At 33.5% G+C, this 13845-nt stretch overlaps 1 protein-coding gene across 1 annotated transcript; it reads left to right on the forward strand.

The window, feature by feature from the left end:
- The first annotated feature begins 384 nt into the window (after positions 1 to 384).
- LOC124539411 (chymotrypsin-like elastase family member 2A) lies at positions 385 to 5381 on the forward strand. The gene is made up of 7 exons (XM_047116803.1): positions 385 to 628; positions 2639 to 2814; positions 3197 to 3425; positions 3731 to 3840; positions 4113 to 4280; positions 4360 to 4516; positions 5144 to 5381. Exons 1-7 carry the CDS (start codon positions 385 to 387, stop codon positions 5371 to 5373), a joined length of 1314 nt encoding a protein of 437 aa, XP_046972759.1. The 3' UTR covers positions 5374 to 5381.
- Positions 5382 to 13845: the final 8464 nt, after the last annotated feature.

Here is a 13845-nt window from a genome sequence, read left to right on the forward strand (position 1 = left end):
TTCTTCTCAAAGGATGAGGATGGCACCTACTAAGTAAATTTGCATCAAAACTCTATCAAGTTATCTATACATATAATAAAATTGGAGTGTCTGTTTGTAATATTAAAATAGCCCTTTTTTACTCAATGCATATGTATTTATACACGGTAAATATACCAAAATAACATTTTTTACAAATCATTTAGTAAATAAAAACAAAAAAGGCACGATATTTTATCTTCTATACCTAAACAAAACAATATTTTTATTAAAACAAGTTTATTAATCCGTGAATTGAGAGATCTTTTTCCAAGGAACCAATCTGATCACTTCATACAAAGACTGTCAATCATAAAGTCGTACACTTATACACGAATGTGTACGAATTATTATTAATGAATGAAAATGTTGAAATTTAATTTAAAACTCTTAATTATTGTGTTTGTGTTACGTTTTAATGAAGTTAATAGCACACAGAGCCACGGACTTCCACAATTTGAAGAATATTTTTGCAAAAACAATAGAAAAATTGTATCAATATCTCATCTTGGATTAGGTAATGGCTATAAAGTCATTGTTAATAAGAAATTAAATTCTACAACAGAAATAAAGGTAAAACTAGACTCTGTCGGAACAATCGCATTCATAGGTATGTAAAATTCGTGTTTTAATTTAAAAGTTGCTTTATTAATTTTGTGAATCCACCAAAAATCAAAAATCAAAATAAACTTTATTCAAGTGGGCTTTTACAAGCACTTTTGATCGTCAATTAACAATTAGTGAAGCTACCACCGGTTCGAAAAGTTGATTCTACCGAGAAGAACCAGCATGAAACTCAGTAGTTACTCTTTTCAACATTTAAAAAATACAAAGTTATGTTAGTTAATACAATTATTTAAATTAATATATCCTGCGTGGAAGTCAACAGGTATTAATTCCACGGTTTTTTATCATCTACAAAATCTTGTATCGAGTAATACGCCTTTTTTACAATGCAACAATGTATTTTTTATAAACGTTTTGAATTTACGAAACGGCAAAGTTAAAAATGTCTGAGGAGAAAGCTTCGTTCGTATACAAAGCCGATGCGGATTGGTGGAAAAATCTGTCAATATTTCATCTTTCACATCCAACTTAGAATGTAAACCTTCGTCAAAAATTAAAATTACTATTTTCAATGTTGTCAAATATCAATACCTACCTAAGTGACAGTTATTTTATTATTACTATTTTTTTACGACAGTAAAATTATAAGAAAGTAAGACATAGTTATAAATGAAAAGAAGCTGTTTCAAAATAGCATAGTCAGTAAATGACGTGGTGTTACCATTTACATCAGATTTAAAGTCATATCTCTCATACCTTAATTAGATTTTATAATGCTTAAACTTTCAAGGTCAATTTAAGACAAGTGAGGTAATTAACATATAAACATGTTTGAAGACGACTGTGGATGAACAGGAAACTCAAACTTTTATTATACTATACTAGCTGAACCTCGAATCATTCAATCTAAGTATAGTACAGAATTTTTCTTTACTATAGTATTCATGTATTATAATACAAAAACTTTTCTCTTAAATCCCCCTCTCTATTTAAAAAAAAAACGCATCAGAACCCGTTGGGTATTTTGAAAGATCTAAGCATACATAGTAGACCAGGAGATGAGGACACAAAATATTTGGTCATTTGTACCAGTATGGCGGTTCTTCAGGGGTCTAATTACGTAAAGGCGAAAAGGAAAATGATGATCATATCGCTCGCACCGGCGGCCCAATCGTGTGAGCATTAATCGGAAAAATAACGATTTGTTCCACAAAAATGCTTGTATTTTCAGATAGTCGAAAAAAAAAGAAGTAGGAGGTGGCGCCGAGATGGCCCAGTGCTTAGAACACGTGCATCTTAACCGATGATTTCGGGTTCAAACCCAGGCAAGCACCACTATATATATGTGCTTAATTTCATTGGAACAGCGTGGTGGAATATGTTCCAAGCCCTCTCCTTAACGGGAGAGGAGGCCATTAGCCCAGCAGTGGGAAATTTATAGGCTGTTACTTTACTTTTTTACTTTTAGGCGGTGGCTTAATGCCATACTTCTCGGGTGGAGCATACAGTCCGTCATACCGACGCGAATACATTAATTTATACCAGGCTAATTTTTGCACAGCTAATCATCGTCGAGTAGCCATTCACGAAAATCACCTTGCCATACTTTTCCGAGAGTTCCCAATGGCCGCCATACCACTGCAAAGGAGTAATTTTTTGTACAGGAAAAATTAGTGCCATACTGGTACAAATCATCCGAATTACGAATTAAATGTTAGGATTTTGAAAAATATTGTTCACATTCGTCGCCTCCCACAGATATGGCATTATCAGACTTCTATTTATGATCATACAGGGAACTGTTAAAAAGTTTCAGGGTGGTACAAATCGTTTGGCGAAACCGCACCGCGCACCGCACCGGCGCGCCGGTGCGAGCGCTATAACCATCATTTTCCTTTTTGCCTTTACGTAATTAGACCCCTGAAGAACCGCCATACTGATACAAATGACCAAATATTTTGTCATTATCATCTCCCGTTCTATAGGGACAGACAGTGGCAAGCGACTTACTTTTACACTATGTAATAGTAAATTAAAGAAACTTTTATTACAGGTAATGCAAGATTTACAGGCGACAAAGATCTCATTAATAATATATATAACTTTATTTTACTTGAAGATTCTAGAAATTTCACCTTCAGCGTTAAAGGTAAATTACGACCTCATCATCCACCTTACGTGATAAGTTTGAAAATCAATGGCAAAGAAAACTGCTTTAATCCTAACAGGGTACGTAATAACCTATCTGAACTTGATACATATATAAATTAAGCCATATTTTTAATTTGGCAGGATTATTTTTTGAAACCAGATCATCCTGGTGTAATATTTTTTAATTAAAAAAAAAAAAAACTCCTTTCAGTCTCCTCTTCTATGAAACAATCCGATGTGGCATTAATTCAATATGGCTGGCAAGTTTTGGGGCGGGACCAAAGACACATAGAAATCTCTTGTAAACCAACTGTTTATCTGGATTTGTGGCTCGACTTTTTAACACTTATGATAATCTCCACAATCCACAGTAAACTTTAGTAATGTTACCGAAGTTAATAATTATCCTAAAAACAGTATTAAACTGAGGCATCTAAATTAATATTTGTATATATTCCAGTCATACTTCGAAAAATACCAACTAGGTACTGAACCATTTTGGTCTCAAGCGCCTGATAAATTCTGTGGACGACGTAGAATAAACTCCAAGTATACAGAACTACTGGTTAGTGGTTCCGCATCAAAATCTGGGGAATGGCCTTGGCATAGTGCTATATACAAACTCAAGAAGGGTACTCTTGAATACATTTGCGGTGGAACCCTTATTTCAAAATTTTCAGTTTTGACAGGTAATTTCTACCCAGTTTTATATTTCAAATCACTTTTCAAATGCATAATTTTTTTATTATTCGTGAATTGGTAAGAAGACTTGCTGCAAGAGACCAAACAGCAATGACTTTTATATGGTAAATCTTTAACTTGACTACTGTCGCCAACGGATGCAACTGATTTTTTTCTATCCATTATCTTAAGCATAAAGACTTATTTTAAGGACTACATTACCAAAAAAAGACAACATTAGACCTTCTTAGTCCAAAAACTTATGACGTTAAATGAAACTATTTATGACCTTGAAATTTTTACCATCTCACAGCTGCTCATTGTGCAACGGTCAAAGGAGTGTCTTTGAATCCAGAGATACTTGGAGTGACACTCGGGAAATATAGTCTTCTTGGAAATGAATTGACTACTCAAGATAAAGAGGTAAATATCCCGTGGAATTTTTAATTTTACAAAAGTATTTTTTACCAAACAGAAATATTGCATTATTAGGGACGAGTAATCGCATTATACTACCAAAACAAAATGCCCGGTCTTTCAGTAGAGAGTCCCTAATGTCCTCCATACTTGTCCTTATGGAAGGGTTATTAATTTATTTTTCCAACATATTTTATTGAGCTGTTCGTTTAATGAATGTAATATACCAAAAGGCACTTCGTTTCAATCATGTTACTTTCAGTTGTTCTGTATTTCAGGTATACCAAGTAATTATTCATGACGAATTTGAGTACCAAACTCTAAACAATGATATTGCGTTACTAAAATTGGGCACTGAGGCGATATTTAACAACTATGTCCAACCAGCTTGCTTGTGGCTTGATAAGGCGTATGATCAAATGGAATCATATAACATTATTGGAACGGTGAGCCTTGTGACTTTAAAGTAAATTCCGTTATATTACTTCACCAGTCTGATCTTTGCTTTAATATATATGTAAACAGGTTGTGGGGTGGGGTATCGACAAGTCGGATAATCTGTCAAATAAACTGCAAGAAGCAACTATGCCTTTAGTTCCTGAAATAGATTGTATTAGATACAATCCCATCTTCTACAGTAATATATTGAACGGCAAAAAATTCTGTGCTGGATACAACAATGGTAAGAGCCCAAAGTAATAATAAAACATTAAAGTGAATGTAAAAAAAAAAACATTTAAAAAAAGGCATGAAGACTATATTAAAGAATAAAATTTAAGACATTAAGAATTTTTTGCCGATTCTTCTCGACATGATCTGCTTTTCAAACAACAGCTGTACAATTTTATTCAACACTGAAAAATGAGAATACAAAATTGCTTTCATGATTCTACTTGAGTAAATTATATTTTAAGTTTTTCAAATGCCATAATGGAGTAAAAATACCTGAAAACAGGTATTTTTACATGGTATTTTTTTATCGTACAGGTATTATATTGACAAGTTTCTTATTTTTATTGAAGATGATAATTGACTTGTGTACGAGTGTATCGTAACTGATGATTACGTGTTTAACACCAGGTAAGTACCACCGAATTTTTAGGTGCTTAATCTGTTTATAAATATTCTAGTACTCGGTAGTAAAGGAAAACATCATAAGGAATCCCACGTGTCTAATTACATTGAAATTCTGCGACATATCTATCCACCAACAGCATGGTGAAAAAGGCTCCAAATCTTCTTAAAGAGAGAGGATGCCTTAGCCCAACTATAGGACTGCTTGTTACTTTCATAAAACTTACTATTAAAGGTACATCAGCATGCAATGGAGACAGTGGGGGAGGTTTCCATGTCTTCGTTCGTGACTCAAAAACACCGACATCGCACTACCTGACACCAGACATTCCTGGAGCTTGGTATGTAAAAGGTATCGTATCCGTCAGCTTGGCTCGTCAAGACGACTCAATCTGTGACCCGAGAGCATACACCGTGTTTACTGACGTCGCAAAGTACAGAGACTGGATACTTAGTTATGTTTAGTTTTTAAAAGATTTCTTGGAAGAAAAACAATTATGTGAATAAAGCTTATTTAAAATTAAACGTACATTTCTTTTGGGTGTTTAAATATGATTAACTAGTTTTCAGCGAGTCGAGATGGCCCAGTGGTTAAAACGCGTGCATTCACCGTGCAGTACCGCTGTTTCATGTGCTTAATTTGTCTTTATAATTTATCTTGTGCTTAGCGGTGAAGGAAAACATCGTGAGGAAACCTGCATTTATTTAATTTCATAGAAATTCTGCAACATGTGTATTATGTTAGATATTTTTGACGACCTTCGTGGTCGAGTGGTGTGTGTGTTTTCATGGGTTCGGCACTCCGAGGTCCCCGGCCGAGTCGATGTAGATTATCATTACTTTTGTATGTTGTCTTGGGTCTGGGTGTTTGTGTTACCGTCGTTACTTCTGATTTTCCATAACACAAGTATTTTTTTTGCCAAACACCTGATAACCTACCAAGCTGAAAACAACAAACACAACAAAAACCAACAGCCTGTATATTCCCACTGCTGGGCTAAAGGCCTCCTCTCCCTTTGAGGAGAAGGTTTGGAACATATTACACCACGCTGTTCCAATGCAGGAAATTAAATAAATGCAGGTTTCCTCACGATTTTTCTTCACCTCCGAGTACGAGCTGAATTATAAACACAAATTAAGCACATGAAAATTCAGCGTTGCTCGACTGGGTTTGAACCCGTAATCATCGGTTAAGATGGCCACGTTCTTACCACTGGGCTATCTCAGCTCTTATATTAATATTTATTGTATTATTTGTTAATATCATTGACTTTGTGTTAAATACACATTTTGTATTCAAAGCGATGATGTTCTTATGTTTTAGACACTCATTTAACCGAAAGCTGTGCATAATTTTTAATGGAATGAAATGATTTTAGGGTTTAAGTTACACATTCTTACTTTGACTTAAAGTATCTGAAGAATCCTCATCTTATGTGTTTAAATTATTGTGGGAATAAACTTTATTTAAATAGGCTTTTACGAGCACTTTTGAATCGTCATTTTACAATTAAGTGAAGCTACCGGTTCGGAAAGTAGATTCTACTGAGAAGAACCGGCAAGAAACTCAGTAGTTACTCTTTTTCAACATTTAAAAAATACAACGTCAAGTTAGTTAAATACAATTATTTAAATTAATATATCCTGCTTGGAAGTCAACAGGTATTAACTCCACGCTTTTTTATCATCTACAAAATCTTGTATAGAATAAATATGCCTTTTTTACATTGGTAAAAAAGGCATATTTTTTATAAACGATTTGAGTTAAAAATGTCTGCGGAATTTTATTATAGAAACGGTTACTTTGCCCCAAGAAGAATTCATTAACTTTGCGGAGTCAAAAACATGGTGTTATAAGCTTATCCTAACTCTTAGTGAACATTCAATGATTAATTATCACTGATTTTATCAAAGTGGTCAATGTTAATGTGACTATACATAATATCGTTGAGTGAGATTTTTCCTTTGTTAAAAACATCCCGAAGAGAGTCTCTAGCTCCAAAAAGTATATTCATTTTCAAAATGTCGTTCACGGTCATACCCTTGCACGCAAGCTATGCACGTAATTGCTATGAAATTATTAGCAGGCGCATAGAACAAAATAGTATAAAATCAATATAGAAATTATAAATTATTAGAATATAAAAATCCACTATTCCGTCAAATCTGAAAATTTTTGGTATATTGTGTAAACCTCGAAGTTATTGTTGGTCACTATATATTTAACACGACCTCTAGACAGATTTATAAATAGTATAAAGTTACATATAAGTGCCTTTTGTAAGTTTACAAAGCTCGTCATAGTTGCAGTCATAGGTCATAGATGGCGCTGTTTATTCTTCTAACAATTCTATTATACATAGACGTGATTTCCATGCTTTTGAGCTTATTTCCATTATCTTGGTGGTAATTCGTGCAAAATATATAAAATATAATATAAAACAATGAATAAAAAGTAGTAAAAATGTCTATGACTAAATCTAAAAGTACGTCACAAGGATGTGACAGAGTAGAGCCTATTATATGGACTATGCGGTGATCATCAGTATACTCGTATAGGTAGTATAAAAGAAAACTAAATAAGATCAAGAACTCATTAGGTAGCTTTTAATACATATTGTTCACCATCATCGTCCTCCTGCCCTTATCCCAATTCTATTTGGGGTCTTGCATGCATGTCTTCTCCTTCCATACCTCTCTGTCAGACGTCATCTCACAAGTAACATTCTTTCCAACCATATCGTCTTTCACACAATCCATGAAACTTTTCTTGGGTCATCTATATCTATATCCATCCACATCCTTGCTCAAAATATTATATCGTTATTAATAATAATATATAAAAAATATTTTTGTTACATCGAGTTTCAAATCTCAACGATTCTGAAGAAGTTTTACAAAAAAAAACATCGTTTAACAACGTTTTACATCAAAAACAATTGAAACAACTCTTAACTCTTTATCTCTTTTCTAATCTTATGAGATGTCAAATCTAGAACTAGTAAGGAAACGCTAAACAGACAAAATTGAATCATAATTACATGAAATACGTTTTAACAAGTGTACTGACTACCAATAAATTTTGCGTACAAGATTTACAGAAAAGAAAAAAGGATAGCAATGCAGACTATCCACCGGAATACGCTGTTGGTCAGGTAAACATTCTATATCCTGATAATGTAAGTAGCTAAAGCACTTGTGTTATGGAAACTCAGAAGTAACGACGGTACCACAAAAACCCCGACCCAAGACAGCATAGAAAACTAATGAACTTTTGAACTTGAATATTGTATATAATAGCAAATATTAATCTCAACCTCAACAACATCAACAACAGCCTGTAAATTTCCCACTGCTGGGCAAAGGCCTCCTCTGACTTTGAGGAGATGGTTCGGAACTAATTCCACCGCGCTGTTCCAATATGGGTAGGAGGAATACACATGTGGCAGAATATCTATGAAATTAGACACGTGCAGGTTTCCTCAAAATGATCTCAATCTTGTTGAATGACAATCGTATACTCAATTCCAATAAGTAACAACCTTAGGTCTAGTAAAAGCCTTCTTTAATTGTTTGAATATGATAAAGTAAGGACCATACCAGCGTTTAGTTACAGGAAAGTGTAGTATTGGGATAGTTCGTCTAAATTATATTTCCCAAAGGTATTTAGGTCTGAACAGCTAAGGATAGGAGTCGTGTACGAACTAAGATAACTACGGAACCAATATGGACACTGTAATGAGCACTCGTAGACCTTGTGTGGAATATATTGTTAGAATATAGATTACATGGAGTCGATATTATGCTTAATTTTTTATGTCTCATAAAACTCTTGCTTAGAAAATATGAATTTATTTACGAATTAACTTAAAATATTACATCGATGTAAGACCTCTTTATTTTATAGCATGTAAATGTTTCTCAGTCTCTAGACTGTTTGTTTACCAAAATTCATTTAAATCGATCCAGTAGTTTGGCTTGAAAGCAAAACAGACAGACAGAGATACTTTCGCATTTACAATCTTAGTATAGTATATATTTCTACCTTCATTGTTTCTAAGGAAGTGAGAAGATGAAATATGGAATTTGAATTGAAAAAAGAGTTAATTTTTTTTTATGAAACCCGATACAAAAAAAAATTATATCGAAATCAGTTTAAAATGATGGAGTTCTATCTAAAAAATACTCAGAAAAACGAGAAGTAACACAAAATAATACCAAAATCCTATGTTGGAGTCTTTTAAAAGATATTTTAATTGAATGAATGAATTAAAAATAATAATTATCATAACTTGTAGCTCATACAATCTGTAAGAGGCAACTAAAATTACAACTCTTATTCTTGCACCTAGTTTCTTCATAGCCCGACAAAAAAGCAAAACTTCCTGATTTTCTGTAAACCATTTTAGCACGTACTGAGTTTTAAGTAGACCATTAATGAACTAGTCTATATACATTTAACTTTTTTGTAATATTAATAAAATTAATTAAAAATATTTTTAGTTATTCCAATCATTTCTATATGCAATTGACAGAGGGCGAGGTCATTCACCCCCGATATCAGCCACTATAACCCTAACTGTTAAGGTCCTCGTAATCTGCGAATCTCACACGGAAGTTAACTATTCGTGACTTAAGGGCATTTTAAATGAGATTAATTAGTTATTTATTGCTTTACAACAGTGTGGAAACGGCTTTATTTGTATTGTACATGTTGTTTTAAACGCCAAACAAATACAGCTTACATGTATAGGCCATCTTTTAGGTAACATTAAGTGTTTCCCTTGTTTCCCTGTGTTTTCCAGCAGGGAACAACATAAACTCAACTAAACTTAAACTCAAAATCCTTTATTCAATATAAAAGCATTACGCTTACTTATTGATGGTCAAATGAAACAGTACCACCGGTTCGGAAAAGAAAATACCCTGACCTGAGAAGAACCGGCGAAAGAAGTCAGCGGGTTTTTTTTATCTATTTTATTATACACAGTAGGGAAGTTATTATTACACGTTATTTTTATTTTTGTGTTTATTTTAAAGAATTCCCTATAGGATAGATCACAAGTATATTAAAAATCTAAAACTCTGTAATTAACTGCCGAAAATGCGGTTTTTGAAAATGTCCGTTTCCGTTTATATTTCGTATGACGTCACTGTTGTCTGTCACTGCCCCTCTGATCGTACTTGTCCTCGCTAGCTTTCATACTTATGCATTTTTTCTCGACCTTTGGGACACTTTTTGTAAAAAATTAAAATGGAAATAGCCAGGAGGCGATCGTTTCATACCCAAGGTGTGAATGGGGGATAAAACGATCGCCTTAATATGTACAGCCGAAACCCACGGATAAAATTTACTTCTGACTTTATGTATCATACTCGCAATGCTTCAACTAAACTAAAGGAAATTTGTGATTTTAGACTAAGGTGAAGGTTATAGTTTCTGTGTTTCAAATATGTTAGAGATTTAGACGATTCAAAAGTACTTACAAAAGAATATTCAAATCAAATTTTGGTTGGATGTCAAGAACAAATTAAATTAATAATTAAAAGTTGAAATTACTGTTCCGGTCTCAGAGTCTTAGATTGTTTTAAATCGATCTGTTTGTTTCTAATTTATACGTTCAAACAAGTTTTTAAACTTTATAACAATCCAGATGCAAGCCATGTTCCGACTATACTCTACTAAATAACCTGAACCTGCTTTTGAGGTACTACCCCGTTTTTACAAAAAATCATTGTCTTTAATTTCCAAATCCAGGGCCATTTTATTCCAGGCTTTGAGTTTTTTTCACATGAAGTGGGATATGTGTGGGAATCGCTGATGTCCATGATGTCTAGTGTATGTAAATAGACTGGAATACCCACTAAAAACCATCGGTAGCCTCTCCGTCTCTGCGTGTGACATGAGATCTCTTGGCCATGCTACCGTGACCACTTTAAATATGGTCCACTTATGTAGACCTCCCATAACCCGAGCCCCTGGATTTGGACGGTTCTGACTTGATCTATGCAGATTGTTTTTTATTATTTCCTGTTAATTTAGATTTAAATAATTTTCAAATTAGGCTAAGATGTTGATTGTTTTCTTTTAGTGCATGCTGTGTTCTTCTCTGAGTAATTGTGATACTTAGAATATAATTTTACTTTTGTTATATTATATTACTATAATCAGTGTACACATTGTTGAAGAACCTAATAAAAAATAGACTACCTATTGCTTTTCTGTAATATACTATCTAAGCTAATTAGCTAGATATTATGCATTCATCTGACAAGGTGAAATTTTATAGTTTGTAAGAGAATAAAATTAAGCTCGTAAGTACCTCGATGAGAGTGTTACTATATTTAATAGGTCAATACATTAGTAGAGAAGGCATATTACTCAATACAAGATTATACAGAGGACTGAAAAGTATTGGAAAATAATACTTGTTGACTTTCAAGTAGGATAGATATATTACATACATATATAATTGTATTTAACTAACATGGCTCTATTTTTAAATGATGAATAAGACTATTTTTTTGAGATTTCTTCTCGGTGGAATCTACTTTCCGAACCTGTGGTAACATCACTTAATATAGTTGTTAAATGACGATTCAAAAGTGCTTGTAAAAGCCTACGTGAATAAAGCATATTTTGATTTTGTCCTAAAATATTTATAGTTTGCGCAGCATCTCTTTTCCATCTCCACATCCATCTCTCTCACACAATCCATCCATGACTAATTTGGTCATCCTTTGCCCCCTCATGTTTCGCTACTTGAATAAAGTATATTTTGATAAAATAATTTGAGTGCGTTGTTAACTGTGAATATTAAAATTTAAAAGGCAAAGCCTGGACAAGATCGTTTCTTCAAGGCGTGCTCCGTGTGCGGTTAGTAAAAGCCGTTAGGTGCGAACGCGATATGAATTAATTGATTCTATTTTCGAATATCATAATGATAAACTATTGGAACTCTAACTAAGCTGAGCTTAAGGGTTTTGTCTGATGTATTTATTCTGATGGTCTTCGATTTTGAAGAGTAAACTTTTTTAGCTGCGTTGGCCATTGTTTTTACTAATTTTATAGTAAGCCACTGACTCAATATTCATACCTATGACTTCTTCAATGAACCTCATCACAAATCACGTTAACTTATCTAAATAAATGCTCAATGTACATATTTGACGACCTCCGTGGTCGAGTGGTGTGTACACCGGTTTTCATGGATACGCCACTCCGAGGTCCCGGATTCGATTCCCGGCCGAGTCGATGGAGAAGGTTTATTAGTTTCTATGTCATTTTGGGTCTGGGTGTTTGTGATACTTTCGTTACTTCTGATCTTCCATAAAACAAGTGCTTTAGCAGAGTAATTTATGTGATGTCCAATATTTATTTATTTATTTATATTGAGTCTATGCTAAGTAGCTTAACAATACAAATTACAAAATATAAGTACAACATTTGTAATAAACCAGTTGTTGATATATGCATATCACCTCTACATAAAGTATGAAGTCTGTGAAAATTTTGACCTAAGATAGCTAAGCTCCAGGACTCTCTGAAATGAATGAAAATTTATCACCACGATTTTTAATATTGGGTATAATACATATATTATATCGATAATTCAATGCGACATGTGTACATTGCAGGCTTAATAAGATTATAATAACACAAATTAGGCAAAAGCAATCAATGGTTACTGCAAGTAGCCTAATACCGTATATACACAATATTTTGTAATATTTATAATCTGTACATATAATAAAATTGAAGTGTCTGTTTGTAACATTAAAATAGACCTTTTTTTAATAAATGCATATGTATATATACACGTTACATATACCAAAATTACATTTTTTACAATTTTTGTCTGTCTGTTCGTTCCGGCTTACCTCTGGAACGACTGGACCGATTTTGATGGGACTTTCACTAGCACATAACTGATACAATAAAGAGTAACTTAAGCTGCAATATATTGTTTTTTTTTTTTATTCAAACGCGTACAAGGTCGCTGGTACAGCTACCCACCTGTTCACGAAGAGAATTATAATATAATTGCAGTGTTCCATTATATTTATCATCAGAACTTATTAAATGTATTAATGTAATCCTACGAAGAATATACCATCCAGACCAAACGGTTTAAGTATACGTAAAGATCAATTTTAGCTCATTATAAATAAGTACTAAAATTCTCACATTCGCTAGATTCACCAATCGAAAGGTCAAAGCCAATCTTTGCGTTCATTCGCACTATCAACGGCGAGCAATCTCATCACAAATTGACCAGCCCTATTTCCTTATTGCGCTCACGTCATTGATAACAAGGGCCCGTTTTGTGGTTTAGGCTGTTTACACACATGCATTACGATATGTCGGATGCGCTTTTAGTTTTAAGTTAAGCAGAGGATATACTAGCCGATGACATTTTTCACAATTTTTTATATTTATAAAAGGCCTATCAGCCAAATGCGAATAGTTATATAATATATGTATATTAAGTTATACATTAGCCCGCGACTACGCGCGCGTTTCTCTGGTCGCAGATTTTACTAATAAATAGTCATATGGAGTAACGAGAATAAATAAAATCATGAAAAAGTATTGAAGATTGTAGAGAGCGCTCGGAGTAGTGCTGATAACATAAAAAGTGAAAGGAAACCCTTGAATATCACCATATTTAACAAGACACCTGAAACAAATGTAACTAAGAATTATGAACACAAGCGAAGGATGAGGGGGAAAAACATGACCTAAGAAGTCATCGGTAGATTGTGTGAGGAGATAGTTGTGAAGACGGAAAAGAGATGCTACGCCGACTATAAATATTTTGGGACAAAATAAAAATATACTTTATTCAAGTAGGCTTTTACCAGGACTTTTGAATCTTCATATAACAACTCTATTCAGTGAAGCTACCATCGTTTCTGAAAGTATATTCTACCGAG

Source organism: Vanessa cardui, chromosome 22 (genome assembly GCF_905220365.1).
Source record: "Vanessa cardui chromosome 22, ilVanCard2.1, whole genome shotgun sequence".
In the NCBI taxonomy this organism is placed as follows: domain Eukaryota; kingdom Metazoa; phylum Arthropoda; class Insecta; order Lepidoptera; family Nymphalidae; genus Vanessa; species Vanessa cardui.